The 21,400-nt window shown below is 42.1% G+C and overlaps 1 protein-coding gene across 6 annotated transcripts in view; it reads right to left on the bottom strand.

Annotated features, from left to right (window-relative positions):
- The window catches only part of AK5 (adenylate kinase 5), a gene marked incomplete at both ends in the record, with an annotated part of 237,008 nt that overhangs the window by 51,083 nt on the left and 164,525 nt on the right, over nucleotides 1-21,400 (bottom strand). For 5 of the 6 annotated variants that reach the window (XM_082678334.1, XM_082678329.1, XM_082678332.1 and 2 more), the window contains 2 exons: nucleotides 9,067-9,111; nucleotides 11,358-11,400. The exons of the other annotated variant lie outside the window; for it this stretch is intronic. In XM_082678334.1, the coding sequence (XP_082534460.1) occupies nucleotides 9,067-9,111; nucleotides 11,358-11,400 (88 nt within the window). The remainder of the gene's footprint in view (nucleotides 1-9,066; nucleotides 9,112-11,357; nucleotides 11,401-21,400) is intronic. 6 annotated transcript variants of the gene reach the window in all.

Here is a 21,400-nt window from a genome sequence, read left to right on the forward strand (position 1 = left end):
GACATCAATAGCTAAATATACAGGAACAAAGTAAAATAGAAAATTGAGGTACTTATTCAAAGAATTATGGCAAGCCCTTCCCTCATCTACCATATTCTCACAACCACACCTAGATTTTGGCCTCCTCACTATATATTTACATACCCTTCGATAGCATGAGCTTTGAAGTCTGAGAAATTTGGTCTGAGTCTTAAGTCTGTCACTTACTAACTGTGCAACCTTAGGAAATTTACTTAACCTTTCTGGACCTCCATTTCTTCATCTGTAAAATGGGGAAGTATATGAGTACAGATGATTGGTCTGATGATTAAATAAGATAATATGTATAAAGATGGCACAGTATATGGAACATAGTAAGTCCCCAGTATATGCCAGTTTTAATATTCTTATGAGGTAAATAAAATAAACATTTTTGAGGTAGAGGATGGGAACTTTGGCTTATTCAGTCGTCTTCACACTTCATTTCCTTGCGGCCATGTCTCTGCTGTACATGCTTCCAATTAAGAAAACAGTTCGCAACATGTCAACTCATTGGCTATTCAAACTTGGGGTGAATAGAGGACAAACATTATTTTGCCATTTAAAAGAAATTCAGAGAGGCTAGGAGGTGAGTGACCAAGATGGCAGAGTAGAAGGACCCCAAGCTCACCTCCTGTCATGAGCACACCAAAATCACAATCTGCAGAATGACCACTGTTGAAAAAGACTGAAACCAGCTAGAAAAGATCCTCTACAGCTAAAGACATAAAGACGGAACCACAAGATAGGTAGGAGGGACAGACTAGAGATCTAATCAAATCCCATACTCCTGGGTGGGCGACCCACAAACTGGAGAATAATTATGTTATAGAGAGGCTAAGGGATTGGTCCAAAGGCACACAGAGCTTGGACACAAACGTAAGATTTTGGGTGTTCTCTCATCTCCAGTGCTGGGTCTTGGGTCTGTAGCATCTGACAGCGTCCAGTGATCATTCTTCATGGGTCTTGGAACAAGCAAAAGGGGCTTTCAGTGAGTCAAGCTTGGAGATGTGGCCTTGACTGAGTGAACAGGCTCAGTACCTAAAACTTCACCAGATGACTCTGTTGGTGAATTAATGGCATTTCCAAAAAGAGCTCAACAAATGCGTAGGAAGACAATGAGTGTGAGGGTGTGAGGTCACCTTCACTTTACCTGGTAAAACTTACTCGCTTGTGCTCTTTTCTTTTTAGCAATAATTTGTCCTTCTGGATGACGTAACTCAGCAACATTCTTTTCTTTGAGGAAATAATTTTAAAACATGGAGAAAAAAATCCCCTCTGCCACGTCATGCAGTGTTCCAAGGATCGTTTAATGTCTTTTTGAACCTCACAGTTCTTTAAGCATAGTGAGCCCTTGATAAAGGTTTATTAATTTGGTCTGTATAAAGGAAGAAAGTGTTTTGTTCTAGTCAAACATACTTAGAGCTTTTTGCAGTGAAAAGGTTTATGTAATTAAGTAGGTTCATAGTCAGCACACAATGCCTGCATTTCTCCAACGTTAGAAGATATCCCATTGTTTTGTAAATATATTTGAGCTTGTCTTGGTCTTTCCAGTGTGTCTCCCGTTACTTCCATCCTGAGTGGCCTGGACTTTGAAAACAGGTATCAGCCAGGGTGAGTGCCAAAGGGCCCCTTAGTAACTGCACCCCTTCAGGGGAGAAAGAGCTGTGGCAATCACGCGGCTGTGTCTAGAGCAGGGATGATGTTTCACAGTTAGGGCAAGCCACAGGCTTTGGAGTCAGATGGAACCTTATTTCTCTATGTGAACTCAGCCTAGCTCATGAGCTGCCTGTTTTCTTGTCATAGTGGAAACTCAACCAAGTCTAGGCTGGGTTTTCTTAGCCTAATTCAATCATTTTTGATAACCCTGATAGTCCAGTTCTTTGTGTCCCCCACCCCCCACCACGCAATTCCTATGTTAAATCCTAAAGTCTAATGTGATGGTGTTAGGAGGTGGGGCCTTTGGGAGGTGCGTGGGTCACGAGGGTGGAGACCCCATGAATAAGATTAGTGTCCTTATAAAAGAGGCCTCAGAGAGCTCTCTAGCCCCTTCCACCATGTGAGGGCACAGTGAGAAAATGGCTGTATAGGAACCAGGAACGGGTTCTCACCAGTCACTGAGTCTGTCGGTGTTTTGATCTTAGACTTCCTGTTTCTAGAACAGTGAGAAATAAATTTCTGTTTTTTAATCTATGGTATTTTGTTAGCCCAAGTGGACTTGGACAAGCTCGAAGTTCAGTTTCCAAGTCAGCGCTGTCTCCCATCTGGAGGGTTTTCTTCACCCTTCCTTCAGTCCTGGTCTTCCCGGTGCTGTTGGTTCCCCGGGGTGTGTCCCCTCCACCTTCCATTCAGTCCCTTTTCTGAAGTCTCCTCCTGGTCCTCCAGATGCATTTCTCTTTGCCAGTTCTGACTAGCACCCAGACTTTCCTTTCAGGCATCCCTTGCACCACGGGGTACAGAGAAATGTTCAGAACTTTTCCAGGCCCACAGGAGCCCAGAGAACCAGGGACTTTTGGTAGATGCACCCCTTTTCCCTAACTTCCCCTAACCTCACATTTGTGAGGTTATTTGCTTTTTTTTTAAAAAAATAATTTATTTATTTTTGGCTGCTTTGGGTCCTCGTTGCTGCTCTCAGGCTTTCTCTAGTTGCGGCGAGCGGGGAGCTACTCTTCATTGTGGTGCACAGGCTTCTCATTGCGGTGGGTTCTCTTGTTGCGGAGCATGGGCTCTAGGTGCGTGGGCCCAGTAGTTGTGGCTTGTGGGCTCAGAAGTTGTGGCACACAGGCTCAGTAGTTGTGGCACACCGGTTTAGTTGCTCTGCAGCATGTGGGATCTTCCTGGACCAGGGATTGAACCTGTGTCCCTTGCAATGGCAGGCAGATTCTTAACCACTGTGCCAACAGGGAAGTCCCAGTTATTTGCTTTTGAAAGGACAAGTGAAAACAAGGCACAAGGGAGTTTTTCCCTCCAAGATCTCCCAAACACTAAGTCTGGGGTTTCATATAGCTGCCCAACAACACACCCCCAAATCTAATTAGCCCTAGGGTTCTCATAGTGTGGTCCACAGACTCCGGTCCCCTATTTTGATTACAACACTAAGAGGTTATTGCTTTTCACTGATGGTGCAAAAGCAATGGCTGTAAACCTGTGGTGCCAATCAAAGCCAATTATTCTAGTATTCTTCACCACCATGAACTCACAGAAAAAAAGAAAGAAAGAAAGAAGAAAACAATGCCATTGTTACTTAAGTATGCTCTTGATGAAGCAATGAAAAAGTTTAATTTTGACCTTAAGTACATATTATTGTAATATTTTGTGAGACAAAATGGGAAGATGCGTAAGGCACTTCAGCACAGCCAGGTACATTTAATGGTTTTCTCAAGAAAACCACTGTGTGATCGTTTGAGTTGTTGAACTAGCTGTTTTTTTTTTTTTTGCGGTACTCGGGCCTCTCACTGCTGTGGCCTCTCCCGCCGCGGAGCACAGGCTCCGGACGCGCAGGCCCATTGGTCATGGCTCACGGGCCAGGCCGCTCCGCGGCACGCGGGATCCTCCCAGACCGGGGCACGAACCCGTGTCCCCTGCATCGGCAGGCGGACTCTCAACCACTGCGCTACCAGGGAAGCCCGAACTAGCTGTTTTTTAGTTGAACACCATTTTTACCTTCTGAAAGACTGAATAACAGATAAAGCTATCGTTTTTCAGACTTGAGTATCTGGCAAACATTTTCTTGAAAAGTAATAAAGTGAGCCTGTCACTTCAAGGAAAACAACTGGCAGCATCTTTGCTAATGATAAAATCCAAACTTTCAAGCCCTGGATCCATCATTTACTAGTAAATTACTTAACTCTCTGACGTCTTACTTGAAAAATAGGATGGCGATAATACTCCATAGAGCAGATACATTAAGTAAGATAACATTATAAAGCATTTTGTACAGTGCCTGCTGTGTAAGCGTTCAGTAAACATTGGCTTCTATCATAGCTACATCAAGTTAAAACAATCAGATTTCATTTTCATTTGTAATTTGACCAAATACATGAGTCAATTCCACCAAAAGTGTTTAACCTGATCTCCAAGGAAATACTCTCTAAGAGTTAGATTTATTCATAGTTCTTTAATAACAGGGCAACTATGAAATGACAATAGACCTTAATAAAATAATGACAGGCATTGAGATATTGGGTTTTAAGCAAAAATTCTCATTTCTTTAGTTGTCCTCCAGGAAATAAATAGGACTAGTTGTGCGGTGGTGAAAGAATGCACAGAATAACACAACATATTATACAAGTACCTCCCAAAGCTTACTAGTTAAAAGCGGTAGTTCAGCACCAATGCCAAGGTACACAAGGCCCTCTGTGTTCCTGCTACACTGAAAGCTACAGCCATTGAATGATGTCTTGATCATTATGCCATTAGTCTCACACTTCTGTAAAGTCAGATGATTTTCCAAACTGAAGAACTTCTACCAAGGCTTTGGATAGGAATTCAATGGGAATGGGAATTCAGGTTATGTTACATTTGGGGGATAGGCAGGCCATGAAAAGCAGAGAAGGGAAAAAGAAGCCAAAATAGATTGGATAATAGCAAGATAATGATCAAGAGATTTAAAAAAAGAAAAAAGGAAAAAAATGTACCAGAAAAGGTTGTGAAAAACTGTAGGAGCCTGTTAATGGGAGGTCACGGGGCTCTTTAAGATATTTTTGCATTTTCCAAATAATTTTCTGCTTTCAGCAATGATTGCATCCCAGTCTTGTACTTCAGCACAGTTCTTCTTCTTCTTTTTTTTTAATTTATCAATTAATTAATTCTTGGCTGCATTGGGTCTTCATTGCTGTGTGAGGGCTTTCTCTAGTTGCGGCGAGCGGGGGCTACTCTTCGTTGCAGTTCATGGGCTTCTTACTGCGGTGGCTTCTCTTGTTGTGGAGCACGGGCTCTAGGAGCATGGGATTTAGTAGTTGTGGCTCACAGGCTCAGTAGTTGTGGCTCGCGGGCTCTAGAGCACAGGCTCGGTAGTTGTGACGCACGGGCTTAGTTGCTCTGCAGCATGTGGGATCTTCACGGACCAGGGCTCGAACCCGTGTCCCCTGCCTTGGCAAGCAGATTCTTAACCACTGCGCCACCAGGGAAGTCCCCAGCACAGTTCTTATATCTTGTTTGTGAACAACCATAGAACCCTTTTCAATCCTTTTGATCACCAGGCCCTATCCTGTGAGATCTCTTATCTGTTCTTTGGAAGGCATTTCTCTATAAATATCTACTGAGCTGCCTTCTCAGTAGCAATAATTTTCTCAGAGGCAATAATTTTCACAACATTCAAAGGGCCAACTAGGTCCATCCTTGTCACTTTTCCCTTTGATCCAGACGGTACACTTTCTCTGAACAATTTTTTGACTCAGAGGGCAGTCAGTGCAATTATTTGTCCCCACTTAAAACTATTTTGCAAATGAGCAGGAAATAGTAGCAGCTTGGAATGGGGAGGAGTTGTGTGGCTTGTTCTCCGTGAGAAGGCAGCAGCCACATGGCGTAAGAAGCGTCTGGTTAGGTTCATAGTTAACCTGAAAACCATCCCGCCAGAAGCAGCCTGTCAGTTCTGGTCCAGGAATTCCAACTGCTATTTCAGTTGTTACGGAAACTGACCACACTGCTTCTTAAAGAATTCATTATTCCAACAAATATTTGTTGTTCTAGTCATTCTGGGGCATCTAAATGAGTGATGCAGACACAGGGATGGAGAAGCACAGCGGAGGAAGGCTGGAGATCAGAGAAGACCGCACAGAGACCTAAGAATTAAACCTGACCTTGGGGCATGATTTGTCAGGGGAGAAGACATTTCAGGTGAGAGGACTGGCAAAAGCAGGGGAAAGTTCAAGAGATAATAATGGTGCAGGTGAGGTTGGGGCTGAAGACTCCTGTGTGGGAAAAGGGGAAGACACGTTGAGGCCAGTAGGGAGAGAGCTTGGAGGCCAGACTAAGGAGTTGGACCCTTCTCTGGGCAAAAGGGAACCAGGAGACTTTAAACCAGGATACTTTAGGAATATTAATATTATTATCTTAAGACTAACAGTGAAGATGTCAACCTAGATTCTGGCTAATACTACAACCCCACCTGTCTTGGTAGCTGTCAGGACAATAAATTGAAAAACGAAAAATTCAGCCATCTTCTCATATAGACAAAACCACACTTACTTTACTGAAATCAGCTGACTGTGGTTGATTAAAGCTCATCAAAACTGCTATGGGTGTGTCGACGACAGCCCGAGTATTTTTATGAGCTTCAAATTGACCTGCAATAATACAGCCTCAAAATACCATCCTGCCATCTGTCGAGAAAGTACAGTCGATCCTTGAACAATGCGGGGCTTAGGGGTGCGAACCCTCCCTGCAGTCGAAAATCCATGTATGACTTATAGCCAGCTCTCTGAATACTTGGTTCCTGCTGATACATGGTTCTGAATCCGCGGATTTAACCAACCTGGACCGGGTAGTACTGTAGTATTTATTATTGAAAAAAATCAGCGTATAAGTGGACCCGTGCAGTTCAAACCCATGTTGTTCAAGGCTTAAGTATATTTAGAACTAAAGCCTTAATTTTCAAGCAGAATCCAGTAAATAGCCTAGAAGGAGAACCATCATTTTCCTTCTCATTGCAGTTGCTTTGTACATGGCCCAAACAGTAAGCTGAAATCCTTCTTTTCTAGAATAGTGACTGACTAACAAGTTGAAGCACAGGACAGTCTGGTTGACATAAAAAAAAAAGAAAAACCTTTATTCAGAGCGGCAGTTTTTAGTGTGGTCTGTGGACCCTGGAGGGTCTTAAGGTTTGTCTGGTGCCAGACTTTTTTTTTTTCTTGGCCGCACTGCATGGCATGTGGGATCTTAGTTCCCCAGCCAAGGATCAAAGCCGCATCCCCTGCATCGGAAGCGCGGTATCTCAACCACTGGATCACCAGGGAAGTCCTGATGCCAGATTTTATATTGTGCTATTTCACCTTCTGAAGGGCACAGGGCTTAGTAACAGATGAGCTGAGATCTTTAGGTCTGGCTAGATAGAAGCAATATTTGAAAATACACTCAAAATTCAAGTATGGTGCCAAACAATGGGTACATCTGAAATAATATTATTCTTAGAGACAATAACAACCACCACAAAACATGCTGTACTACTTTAAAAAGCTTTTTTTTGGACCACATTATTAAAAACACAGATTGCTATGTGATAATAAAGCCTCATTCTTTGGATTCCTGAACTTCAAGTTTAAAGAGTTTCCCCTTTTCCTAATTTGGCCTCTAAGATAAAAGCTGGACGGAAAGTATAATTTATTGTGTATACTCTAGATGCCAAGATAATTGATTAAAATTTGTGTGGAAAGGGGAATTTTCTTTGAAATTATGATGATGAGTTTCTTTTCGGTAAGGAGTAGACATAATGTACTTTTACTTTCTGAAAAGAATGTAAACTAAGTGAGGCAATTGTTCATCCAGTTCCCAAGGCTAAGGTCAACTAGAGACAAGCAAGTCAGAAACAGAGTTCAGTTGAGCTCAAGAATTCTCACTGCTTAGACACGCTGTTCACTTTGGCTAGACTTCGTCTTCCTCTCACCTCCCACTAATCCCTTCAGTCATCCATCTTTTCCTTTAGTTCCCTGCTTAAATGTCACTTTCACAGGGCCTTCCCTGATCACCCATTTTTACCCCAAACACTTCACCCTGCTTGTTCGCTGTTTCAGCTCATTTCCTTCCCAATGCTTTTCAAGGTTTGTGATAATAATTTGATTAGTTCTCCTTTTCCTCTAAGATGGAAACTCTCTGATCCCTGCTCACTGCCCAGCATGGGTCCAATATTCAGTAAGTAGTTGGTGGATGATTAAATGTGGGGGACCGTCTAGGGTGACAACCCACATAACTCAGTGGTGGGGTGAGGAGGGCCCGGAAATGGGGAACCACAGCCATGGACCCTGGTCTCCTCTCTGCCACCAGTTGCTTGAATGACCTGCCTCAAACCCCTTAAATTCTCTGTGACTCAGTTTCTTCATCTGACAATGAGGGAGGTTTACTGAGAGATTTCCAAGGAAGAATCCTGACTTTAGGGTGCAAGATTCTAAGTATATCTGAGTATATTTCTAGGGTGCTGATAACCATTCTTTTTCCCACTCATTGAGGAGGTGTGGACCTTTTCATTATTTCTGAATATAAATAGGTATTTTCTGAAAAATGTACAGTATTAAGTGAGTGTATTAACTTTTCTATACACTTGACTAGCTAGAGGGAAAAGCACTAAGTTTTGGGAGGTGATCTGATGATATTTTGTCCTATTCTATGTAATTTTAACTGCTGTGCAACTAGTCCCATTTATTCCCAAGAGAAAAACTGGAAATCTGGTTCTCATACTAATAAGCTCTGTGACCTTTGACAAGTTGCTTAACCTTCTGAGGCTCGCTTTTCTTGTCTGTGTAATAGATATGTAATAGGGATGGACCGCCAACCTATAAGATTGTGTAAGGATTAAAGGAGATAACTTGGAACATAATAGATGCTCAGAAAATGCTGGTTAACCTGAAATGAATTTTATCCCACAATTTGTTTCCCAATGAGTTTCTTGTACTAGGGCATAAAACAAACGAGATTGTTTTTGTTGTTAGCTGTATGGAATGCAGGGTATGGTTATTAAGGTATATTTGAATATGTGGTTACTGATGTATTTAGTTTAGGGAGGAGCAGGTCATTGTTCAAACAGAAAAGGTGTCAAATTTTAATAGACGTAGGTATCCTTTTACCCGTGGGATTATAATGCATTTTATTATCATAGAGCTAAACTCAGGAGTTTGATATTCCTTAGAGTCCTGCTTTGTCTATGCTGAAAAGATACAAAGCCAAAGTAATATAAAACTGTATAAATGAAAGGAATGATCTGGAAGCCTCGGGGGTGTAATCTTGACTAAAAAAGGGCCAAGACTTCAAAACAGGTTGAGAAATGAGTAGTCTTCTTTCCTTACCACATTGTTATTATTAGCAATTACATTTGAAAATTTGAGGGCTGTTACTCACCAATCAGGAAAATAATTTTACACTTTCTCAAATCTTCCGTGAAACCTTTAAAATAAGAATAATTTAAGTTATACAGAAAGAAAAACTGTATTGAAACCCTGGTTTTATACTATATAGTATATAGTATTATATAGTATATAGTATAGTATAATATATACTATTACATTATGTATTATAGTATACAGTATTCTATATAATATATAGAGAATAGATAGGATAGAGATAAAACAAAAGTCATGAAGGTGGGGAGTGAGAACTGAATCTTGGGAACCACTGCTTTAAGGCAAAGGAATGATTAGGGATTTTTGGCAAAGTGTGAAACTCTGCAGAGTTTGCGGAGCCCTAAAAGATTTCCAGTTGTCACGTGATGTAGTAGGTAGTCATGAAGTGGATCACTTATATACACAATGCTACATTTTTGCAGGAATCCACTATTAGTTGAGTGAAAGGCCCAACTCTACCAGAGAGAGATAGAGACAGAGAGCGACAGAGAGAGAGAGAGAGAAGAGAGAGAGAGAGAGAGAGAGGGAATAAGGCATGAAGAATTGAGTTGGGGTAGAAGAAGAAGGAGACAGGGAAAAAGAGCTGGAAACAGAGGAAAGAGGTGAATTTGGGGGTCTTTGGAACCATTTGGTTTTCACATGAAAGGATTTTTTGTTATCGTTCTCTGAAATCAAACAGATGCTTCAGTCTCTTTACAGAGTAGCCCATGGTGACTGGAAAAATCGAGTATTATCTGGAGCTTTCTGTTAAAGGCAGATAGATTGATGCTTTTAACATGTGGAGCCAAATGGTCATCTCATGTTCTCCATACTTCTAGTTTGCTTTTTTCTTCTAGTTTACTTTTTTCTTCTAGTTTGCTTTTTTCTTCTAGTTTACTTTTATGAAGCTGAGCAACATTTAATGTATTTGCAATCTAGGAAAGTGGTTATTATTGTTAGTATTAGTAGTAGTATGGTTATCTTATTCCAGTTTAAAAAAATAGTTCTTTTTTTAAAATTACTAGTTATTTTAAAAAATTAATGATGGTACATTCATAAAATGATAGTACATTCATACAATGTGGTCATTACAAATTAAGTTTATAGAGAGTTTTCAATGACATGGGAACAGGCTTTTGTTAGGATAGGTACAAAATATTGGAGATAATGTTTGTATATACACATGTATTCTCAACTAGGTAAAGATAGGTATATAGACAGTACACTGCAATAAAATAAACCAGAATGTTACCCATGATTATTCAGAGGTCATAAAGTCTTAGATGGCTCTTATTTTCCACCTTAAAAAAATTTCCACATAAATGTGTGTTAATTTTATAACCAGGAAAAGAGGAAACGTTATTCAGCAATCAATCAATCCCCATCCAGTTGGGGCTGAGTTGATTATTTGCACTTGCTTCATGTTTATGTGCCTTTTCCTCATGAGTCACCATTATGTCATTTGATGACTGCAATTTTTACATCCTGCTTTTGCCATTATCATCAAACGACACTTTATCTACTACCCCATGCTCATGGAGCAGCAGGATTAGAGTTGGGGTTATTTAGAAAGCCAATTCACTTACTTGTATATGCTCCCAGTCAATGTAAATATATTTCCATGGACCATAATTATAACAACAGTTATCACAGAGTGGAAATGATAGCAGGTATTTTTTTTCTAGGACAATCATGAAACTTATCTTTCTCTGGACAAACTCAAATTCACATAATTTTATCTATTTTCAGTTCCATGTGTAGCTAATTATGGTTGGATTTTTTTTAGTTTTGGCAAGACTTTTAACATGACAAAATTATGAAGCAGTATAATTTAGGTGTTTCTTAAGTTGCATCCCAATGGTACACTGCAGAGTAGTAACCACGATGCAGGAAAAAGACTTTTGTGTTCCAATAAAATTTGAAGAATGGTGAATTAAAGATAGCCAGCTCTCTTTCCTACAGGACATGTGGGAGTCTTGCTGTGCTCTTATATATGTGAATCTTCCAAAGGGGATTGGGTATTGTGTTTTCCAAACATTCTAACCAGAGCATCCTCTCTTCACTGAGGGTCTTGGGGCTCATGTTCTCTGGGCAGTGAGGAAATGCATCTCTTAGTAAGGTGTCCCTTTGATTCTTTACATGGACCAAAAGGGGAGAGATCCAAAGAGTCCCAATCTTAATCATGTTCCCTGGCTAAGGGAAAAGTACAAGCTGTTGGTAGATTGTTATCTCTTAGTGGTGTTTAATAAAAAAGACATGCTCAGAGCTACTAAAATGACAACTTTGGTCTGATCAGTAAAGAAAGCTCACCTCCTATGGTGTCTTCTTCAAACACATTTAACTGGTCATCACCCTGTTTATAAAAAATCAAAATATTAGATGATAATACTAACAGGCATTGTACTAAACTTCTTGCCAGCATTAACATACTTAACCTTCCAAACGACTCTGTGAAGGAGGTACCATTATCACCCAGCTTTTACGGATGAAAACCATACTGAGTTCAAGAAGTTAGTTGCCCAAGGCCACATAGTCGTGAGGGACAAAGCCCAGATTTAAACCTGGGCTGTCTGTCCCCGGAGCTCATGCTCTTTGTAACAGGTGCAATAGCCTGCCTTTTTCCTCGGTGCATAACTCTCTGTGGTCAGAAAAGCTGATGTAAAGAAGACAAAACTGATAGAAGTACTTGAAGCTCACTGATAGGAGGAGTACAGCTATTTTACAAACAACTCCATGATTTACAGCTGGACTTGGCAAACTTTCTGGAAAGGGCCAGATAGTAAACATTTTCAGCATTGTGAGCCATATGGTCTCACTACTTAACCAACAGCCTCAGTTTGCCAATCCCTGAACGAAAGCATGAGATAAGGGAAGTTGGAATGACCAGCTTTGATTGATGCCTGCCTTTTAAATTTCCATTTTATTTTTTAATCAAACAGCTCTTCCCTTTTCCTTACAGAAAAACCTATGATGGTTGGGAAAAAAATCCAGAAAGGAAATCTGTAAAAAGGCATTGGTGAGATTTCTCACTCCCACCTATGTCTCTATCCATCCCATTTTCTCACTCCCTCATCCCTTAGAGATAATCACTCATAAAAGTTTTTTGGGGGGTATCTTTCCAGATACACAAAAACTGACTTCTAGATATCTATGGATACACTTGAGTATAACTATATGATCTTATTACGTCCATTACACAGAAAGAAGCAAACATATTATGTATGCATATGTGTTTATAATATACATACTAATCTGATAATACTGTTCTTCCCTTTGCTTTTTCACTTATCAATATATCCAGGAGAACCTTCTGTATCCGTACAGATATTCTTGGGTTATACAGTATTCCACTGTGTATGGAAGGTACCATAGTTGTTATTGTTTTTAACTAGTTCTTTACTGATGGACCATTGAGTTGTTCGCAATCTTGGACTATTTTTGAAAAAGTAGCACAATGAATAAACTCATATAAATGTCATTTCACACATATATACCTGTAGGATAAATTCCCAGAGAGCGTGCTGTGCAGGCAAAGAATAAATGTATTTATAATTTTGATAGATGTTTCCAAACTGCTCTCCCTAGAGGCTGTGTAGTTTTTCAGGGACAGTCTCTGGCTCATGCTTTACTCCAGCCTCTTGCCTCTAATTTGCTTTGATACAGGAGTCAGTTAAATGAGGTTGCCTGGTTGTATTAATGCTCCCTTTAGGTAAACTGCCACAAAAGCACTTTGTTTGAAAACAGAGCCTTGCCATCCTTTTTTAGAACATACGCCTTCAGGGCAACTTTATTGCTTGTCTTCCTAGATTTGCCTGTGTATCCAGAGCTATTCCAGGTGAGGGAAGAGTATTCAATGGACTAGTTATTCAGGGACACATTTACATTAATTAACTCCTTTCCATGAATAGAAGAAAACATCCACTATTCCTCAGTGAGCCTCCGCCCACTACCTTTACTGAAATCATTGCATTTCACATTGTGCAGGGATCGTCTAATCCAACTCTACCACCCCTGCTCTCCCATTTTACAGATGAGGAAATTGGTAGTTGCAGAGGCCATGTGAGGGGCCCGTGGCCATATCATCATGTCATTAGTGAGGCCAGGGTTGGGATGAGAACCACATCTCCTACCACACAGTCTGGCTCCTAGAGATTTAGTCCCATCATCTTAGCTACCATAGTGGACCTGTTAGTGTCCTGCTGCTCAGCTGGCTGGTACACCCATCCCCCAGCTGCTGCTAAGAGCACACAGGAGTCTGGTCCCTCCCTCAAGCTCGGATGACTCTGGTATAAGTTGTTCCCCAGTGGTCCCCCTGAGATCAAGTTGAAGCTAATATCCAGCTGGCTTCTCCCCCTGCCCTATCCTGCGTCTCTCCCTGTCTCACAAGAGCACACCTAATAACACACTTGCAAAGAATCCCCATCTTAGCCTCTGCTTCTAGGGAAGCCCACATGAGACAGGGACCTACTTGAAGCAATTAATATGTTTGCCTAAGATGCCGCTACATAGAAAGAGGCTCAGTAGCCTTTGTTGGAAAAGAATCGTTTAATCAGACTCTGCTTATTGCTTGTCAAACAGCTATTGAATATATTCAGGTAACGTTAAGAGGAAACCATGAGGTCTATTCTCTCAATTTTTTTTGGGGGGGTGGTACGCGGGCCTCTCACTGTTGTGGCCTCTCCCGTTGCGGAGCACAGGCTCCGGACGCGCAGGCTCAGTGGCCATGGCTCACGGGCCCAGCTGCTCCGCGGCATGTGGTATCTTCCCGGACCGGGGCACGAACCCGTGTCCCCTGCATCAGCAGGCGGACTCTCAACCACTGCGCCACCAGGGAAGCCCCTTTTCTCTCAATTTTTAATATTATTGTTGAATTATCAGACTTACACTCACCTTATAGACCAAACTGTAACAGACCTTTCTTGTACCTGGCTATCATGTCTTGGGAGTTTGATCAGGGTTAATCTGAATTCATAAAACAATGCACCAGGTTATAAAAGGGCCTTTCTGACCTATATTTGGCTTCTTGAGTCTGACCTGCTTTTATCCACAGGTCTTATTCACAGTCTTCTGTTCTGTTTGCCCAAGTGCTTCAGATGAGCCCCAGCTTCATTTCCATGAACGCATTGATAGTGAACAAGTTTCTGGAGCATAGATGCAACCGTCAGACACTCTCCATCAGGAAAGTGCTGCACTGCACTCAGTGACATGAAAACCCAGGTGAATGGGATGTTTGATTGCAGGGTGTTATTTCCCGGTGATGCCCAATAAACTTCACAATTGATCTTTTGTAGATAAAATTTATCTGACATCTAAACACACACATACATGAAACAACCAGTGAAAGGCAAACACTTCTGGTTTTGGTGAAAAGATGTCATACAGCCTCCGGGGGCCCTACTTCTTTTTCTTTTCAAATGCTAGGTGTGTTCTGCATAAGAGGCATTAATTTCAGAATGTCAGTTATATAAGGTGCAAAATGTTAGATAAGTTTCTTGGAGAAATGGCTGATAAGGTGTTTATATCCAGTTCCACTGTAGCTGCATCTTCTGTGAGGCATTCTTGGAGAAAACACAACCCACCAACAACCGAGTTCCACCCTGGGTACCTGTGGGTGCCTCTGGGGGTTGCAGCCTTTTACCTTGTTGCTGCTCTATCCACTAAGCCCTTTGTTGCCTGTAAGTCTGAATGCGGGGTTAGACTTTGTGGGTACAGTGAGACATAGAAGACTTTCTGCAGTGTAAACCTAGGCTTTCGGGGCAAGAAGTGGCATACCAAGTATGAAGAAACTTACAAAGAGAGGTAGTACAAAAACAGGCACAGATTTATGTAAGTGCCATTTGTGACTCACTAGTCTGGAACCCAGACACAGCCTGCAACGACGCTGTTAATACTGGCGAAGGTAGGAAAGCCTGCAGCAAAACCACTAGCCCCCAAAACCCAACTCAGGTTGCCACATTTTTTTTGTGTGCTCGGTATTTGATAATATGTTGGTAGTTGATGGTGAGAAATCTAGAATCCTGTTGAGCACATTTAGAACCTCAGGGTAGCATTGGTGGCTTTATGGGGAAGCTGGATTTGGACTACAGATTGGTTTTGGTCTCTATCCCTCATTCCCAGTCAAGCCAGAGCCGTAGGAGAGTAAAAGCAACCTGCATTCAACTTTACTTCTCTGCGTGGATCTGTAGGCAAGCAACTCCTTCTGCAAGGCTGGATTCTGGTATTCTTTGTAGGAAGAGCAGCTAATTGGTGTGTGTTTGTGTTTTCCTTTTGGATCAGAGGTCCTATTATCTTCACCTTGAGATATGGATGTTTGGTCGCTCCCAGTGCCTTGAATTATTGAATTATTGGTGGGCAAGATCAAAACAACATAGCTTCATAGATGGTTCACCATCTATGGTGAAGTTCTTCATCCTGCTTTGATGTCAGCACAGCATCTGCTCCTGGTTACGGGACCAGTGGCCCTGTCACAAGCAGATCAAGTCATAATATGAAGCTGACACTTAAACAGTGCTTTACAGCTGAGGACTGACCTCAGTGCCCTGATACCAAGCTACATTTCCTCATCAGCATCCTCTTACTGTTATGTGTGTGTGTGTGTGGGGGGGGGCAGTCATCAGGTCCTCTACTGCCCCTCCTTGAGTAGACGGTGTTGATTTTTAAAATCCTTTTGGGGACCACAAAACAAAACCTCCCCTGGGAAAGAGAGGGAAGTAGTAGGTCATTTGGGGAGTGTTTTCCTAGTTCTCGTTTGTATTAAACAGCGTGTGTGTGGATGTCCCTGGTGGCACAGTGGTTAAGAATCTGCCTGCCAATGCAGGGGACACGGGTTCAATCCCTGGTTTGGGAAGATCCCACATGCCGGGGAGCAACTAAGCCCCTGCGCCACAGCTACTGAGCCTGCACTCTAGAGCACACAAGCCACAACTACTGAAGCCCATGCACCTAGAGCCCATACTCTGCAACAAAAGAAGCCTCCACAGTGAGAAGCCCGCGCACCGCAACGAAGAGTAGCCCCCGCTCGCCACAACTAGAGAAAGCCTGTGCGCAGCAATGAAGACCCAATGCAGCCAAAAAATAGATTAAAAAAACAAACAAACAAGTGTGTGTGTTTCATGGCATAAAAAATGTGTATAGCTTCAAGTGGGATTATGAGAAAGAGGCTTTATATAATAATAAAAGGTCACAGCAAAGATTAATTTTTGGCCCTAAAATTCACAAATACTGCAAAGAAAAAACTATTTTCTTTCTCTGGCACTGAGCCCAGATAAAAATCCATTTTTAATTTATTTTCAAAATCCAAAAAAAATTGATTTCAAAGAGATTCTGTAGTTTCTGAGACAATGTGAGGAGCAGTGTTTTCTAACTTTTTCGTACTTCAACTAGTACTAAGCAGATCATGCAAATTCTGGGAGAATCATGACCCATGAAATGGCCTATGAGGATTTTCTATTTAAATTTGTCTAAAGACACTATCTCTGATTATAAGAAGCAATAGCAGGGAAGTAGGGCTGGGGTTGAGATGCAAAAGGTCCTGCAGTTCTCAGAAGGGTTCATCTTTACTGAGAACCAGAATCTTAACAGGAAAGAAGAATAAGCAAAAAGGAACAAATAAAACAGTACCATGTCCCCATTTTGGAGCCTGAAAATGAGATTTTTGGATTCTCTTTCTTTATGCCTGTTAAGGAACAAAACCAGCAAAACACCTCACATAAACAATTTTAAAAATGGTTATCGGGGGGTTTCCCTGGTGGCGCAGTGGTTGAGAGTCCGCCTGCCGATGCAGGGGACACGCGTCCGTGCCCCCGTCCGGGAAGATCCCACATGCCGCGGAGCGGCTGGGCCCGTGAGCCATGGCCGCTGAGCCTGCGCGTCCGGAGCCTGTGCTCCTCAACTGGAGAGGCCACAACAGTGAGAGGCCCGCGTACCGCAAAAAAAAAAAAAAGGTTATCGGAACTGCTCTTTGGGTAACATTTGGAGTGTTTGCAATATGTGTGATTTCATCTGGTCCTCCAGAAAACACTAGCAGGTAGGCAGGTTTGCTATTTCCCATATTTCAGATGGGGAAACTCAGGCTCAGAAAGCTTATGTGACTCGTGCAGGATGCTCCAGCCAGTGGGGTTCCCTGATTCCCAAGCTCGTGTTCTAAACACCTCTCCTGCTGCCCCAGAAGGAGGGTGATGACTTGTCTGTGTGTCAAGTGCAGGAGGACAGAGTATATCGAGCGACTGCACCACAGCAGGGTAGGGAACGCTCATGGTGTCACATGAATAGAGATGAAGATGGATTCATCTGCTAAAAGAGGGACTGAAGCTGGATCCTGCTCAGCAAGTGATTTGAAAATGGAACTCTCAAGTTTTACTGGTGAATGAAGTTTTGAAATTCCTCAGATCTTCAGCAGGAGAATATTGGAAAATGGAACAATGCCTACATTGTATCAGCAGGAAGAAGGGAGAATGGTCCCTGAGAAATGCTTTGAGTGTTTACAGTTCTTTTCTAAAAATGTTTTCATTTAAAGTAATGGGCAATTTGGAAAAAAAAGTATGGGAAGTGGTATGTAATTTAATTACACCCAATAATTTATTTTACAGCAAGTTCCATTTCTCTTTCACTGAAGTCTACACAATTAGAGGTCTTGCTGTGGAAGTACTTGTATAATTGAGTAAACAGGGAGGAAAAAATATAGGGGATGCTAGGCTAGCCTTTTCCCCATCTTATTAAATTGCTTATTTAAACTACTTTAAATAGTGGTTTACAGATCTAGTTCTTGAGGAGGAATGATAATTTTCTTCTTTTATGTATAAGTTGAAATGTTTGTGTCTCTAATGAGAAATTTTAAAGAAAGAAGTTTTTCCCTGATGTTTTCCTGTAAGTTCCTGTTTTCATCATCTTAAAAATACGTCCAACTCAACTCATTGCTGGAAGAGTAAGGAGGAAACACTTGGTCTTGGCTTCATGTGCCAGATTTGGCCCTAGGGCTTTGCAAGGCTGGTGGTTTAAAGAAGGGACCAAAGTTCTCATTCTGATTTCATCTCATTTAAAGTGAATGTTGGCCATAAAGTCACACCTGACTAGAGTCTTACCAAGGAGAGTTATTTGGCCTTTGCCACTTTTGTTTTCTGATTCCTTATGAAACAGAAATAAAATGGCAAAGTTTAGTGTCAATCATTGGGAATTACAGAGCATACTGGCCTGTCTTGGGTACTTTTGTAGATGCTATGAGGATATAGGCTCTTTATGAGATAGCCTCAGCAAAATGGAAAATCAGATTATTAGATTAAAGCATACTGTATGTGTGTTCATGTGTTTTTCAGAGAGAAAAATATTGCACAGAATCATTCATCATCCTTTGTCCCACCATCTTTCTTCAAAAAGGAAGTAAGGTTGGGAGAAGGCATATCTGGATGGGGTGAGCAAGTGGAGGGTTGGAAGAACTCCTTGCAAACTCCTCCTGATTCCTCTTCCTTCTGAGTCCTCTGCTCGTCACGGGTGTGCCCTCTGCTTTCTCAGTGGCCTGAAGTACTTCATGCCTATCACTATTACAGATGCAACAAACAGCTTTCCATGGACCACCCGTACATCTACAGTCTAGCTCTGACCTTGCCTCTACTTCTCTCACTTTCGTTATTCTCCAACTTCAATGTCTGTGTTCAGTTCCTTGAGGTTTTAGGGGGTAAGGCTGAGTGAGGAGTGGGACAGGGTTAGTTAGTGGCCGTGGAGCATAGAGCAAAGAGGAGCTAAAGATGATCTCCAGGCTGGAGTTGGGAATCAAAGAGGCAGGTCGAAAGAAGTGTTCTTTCCACTAGAAGCAATCACTAGACTTGAGACCATGGGGCTTAAGTCTCTACAAGTCCCAAGAAGGGTTCAGGAGCAGAGAACTTGGAGAGACTGCGGGGTAGTTGCCATCTACAGCTGCTATCTACAACTTGGATAAAGTTCATGCTGTTTTGCCCAAGCTAGTTAAGATAAACCCTACATGAGATAAATAAATCTATTCATTTTCCTAGAACTTGACCTGTTTAATCTGGCCTCTGAACACCTGCCTTCTGTGTTTGTCCGGCGTGGAATTCCTTCCCCTTTACCCTAAGTTTGTTTACATTCTGCCTCTCCTCCCAACCCTCCTCCTCCCTGAGCCTTCTCCAGTCACTGCTGCATCAGCGAACTCCAGGTGCATCAGTAATTTGACCCAGAGCATCTGTGAATGGTAATAACAGCAACAGGAGCAGGTAACATTTTTGGATCACTTGTTACATGCCAAGCACAGTACTGAGCACTTAACATGGATGAACTCATTAACTGTATTGTTATTTAACTTCTTATGTGTAGGATTCACTTTCACAATAACCCTCCTGAAGATTGGAGGCTGTCTTTCATCTTTTTGTAACCCCAGTTACTGAGATGGAGATGTGCTAAGTGAAGATTTGTAAATGATAAAGACAATAAGTCATTTTTTTCCCTCCAAAATTGGGGAAGAAGAGTCATATAGAAGATACAAGGTGTAGATTTCTCCGGAAAGAAGGGCAGAAGTAACCTAAGGAAGAAAGGTCTAAATGTCTAAGATCTATAGCTGTCCAACAGTGGAAAGGTTAATTTGGAAGGTGGAGAGCCCCCAGCACCAGAAGTATTCAAGCAGACGTGGAATGACTATCTGCCAGTGAGGAGATTCCTAGACCTTGTAAGAGGTTAGACTACATGCTGTCTAAAGCAGCTTCCAATGCTGAGATTGTACTGTTCATTTAACAATTCTACAAATATTTATTGAGCTCTGTGGTAGACAGAATGATATGCACATCCTCAAAGATGTCCACCTCCTAATTCTTGGAACCTATGGATATGTTATCTTACATGGCCAAAGTGACTTGCAGATATGATTAAGTTAAGGTTCCTGAGATAGGGAAATCATCCTGGATTATCTGGGTGGGCCCAATGTAACCACAGGGATCATTATGAGAGGCAGGACTGATGGATGCAATCAGAGAAGATGTGATGGCAGAAAATGTCGGAGTGATGCCATTTGCTGGGAGGTGGCTACAAGCCAAGAAATGTGGGCAACCTCTAGAAGCAGAAAGAGGCAAGGAAATGGATTTCCCCCAACTACTCCAGAAGGAATGCTATCTTGCCGGGACCCTGGTTTTAGCCCTGTAAACCCGTTTTGAATTTCTGACCTCCAGAACTGTAAGATAACAAATTTGTGTTATTTTAATCCACCAAGTTTGTGGCAATTTGTTATAGCAGCAATAGGAAATGAATACAAGCTCCTCCTATATGCTAGGAACTATCCTGGATGCTGGGAATGTAATAGTGAACAAATAATTTTGACTCACTGACTTATATCAGGTATTAGTATATTAGTATATTAGGTATTTGAGTTTGCAGCGAAGGGTTACAGATGATGTTTATCCACGGAAGATTTTGTTTGAGCAGGATTCTATGTGGAAGAAGAATGGAGCCACTCTGGGTGGAGGTGGCATGGAAGGCACCAGAGCTCTGCCAGGGCCACCTCCTCTGCCCTCCTCCCTAAGCCCTTCGGCAGACACCCCTAGACCCCTACTCAACAGCCCACCTTCTTCTTGCAGGCTGCAGCCACCTCCCTCTTCCTCTGCATGATGGGTACAGGCTTGTGGCCAAATCTGGGCCAAAAGGATGTAAAAAGCAATCTTTGAGGGGTGGGTGCTTCAGAGGAGAGATTTCCTCCCTATTCAGAAGAGAGAGGGACACACGCGGGGAGAATCAGCCTCACTCACACATTCCAGTTTTGCAAATGGTTGTGTGGGGAAAAGCGCTGTTTGGAGGCACTGCTGCCATCTTGCGACCTTGAAGGGAGGTCTGCCCACATGCTGAGAAGGGCAGATAGGAAAGAGGTAACCGGTCTGACTGTGTGTGGCCACTGCTGCACCAACCCCACAACCATTTATCCGTGGATTGCGGTTAAGAGAGAAAACCACCTTTTAAATTGTTTAAGCCAACTGTAGTTAGGTGACGTGCAGGCAACCTCACTGAATCCTACTGAATTTATCCATAGTTGCAAAATCCTTTCTTGGGTGAACAATGGTGCAAGTATATAGAATTTCAGTTTTTGCCTCTACCTGAAGGCATTTACCACTAATTTGATACAGAAGTTATTAAAGGTTAATAATGTTCAGAATCCAGACTTAAAATCAACATGCTTTTAGAGCTTTTGGAGGACTCTAGTTCAGTACTCTAAGCATTTGGCCGCTATACAGGTCCGGCATGTACACGTGCTGAAACTGGCAGTCTTACAGTTTCCAGGAAGGATGCTTTGTTGCTGCAGGAGCAGAGAACTTGGAGAGACTGCTTTGTTGCTGCAGGAGCAGAGAACTTGGAGAGACAGCTTT

This window comes from Grampus griseus (assembly GCF_964374135.1).
Source record: "Grampus griseus genome assembly, chromosome: 1".
Classification (NCBI taxonomy): Eukaryota; Metazoa; Chordata; class Mammalia; order Artiodactyla; family Delphinidae; genus Grampus; species Grampus griseus.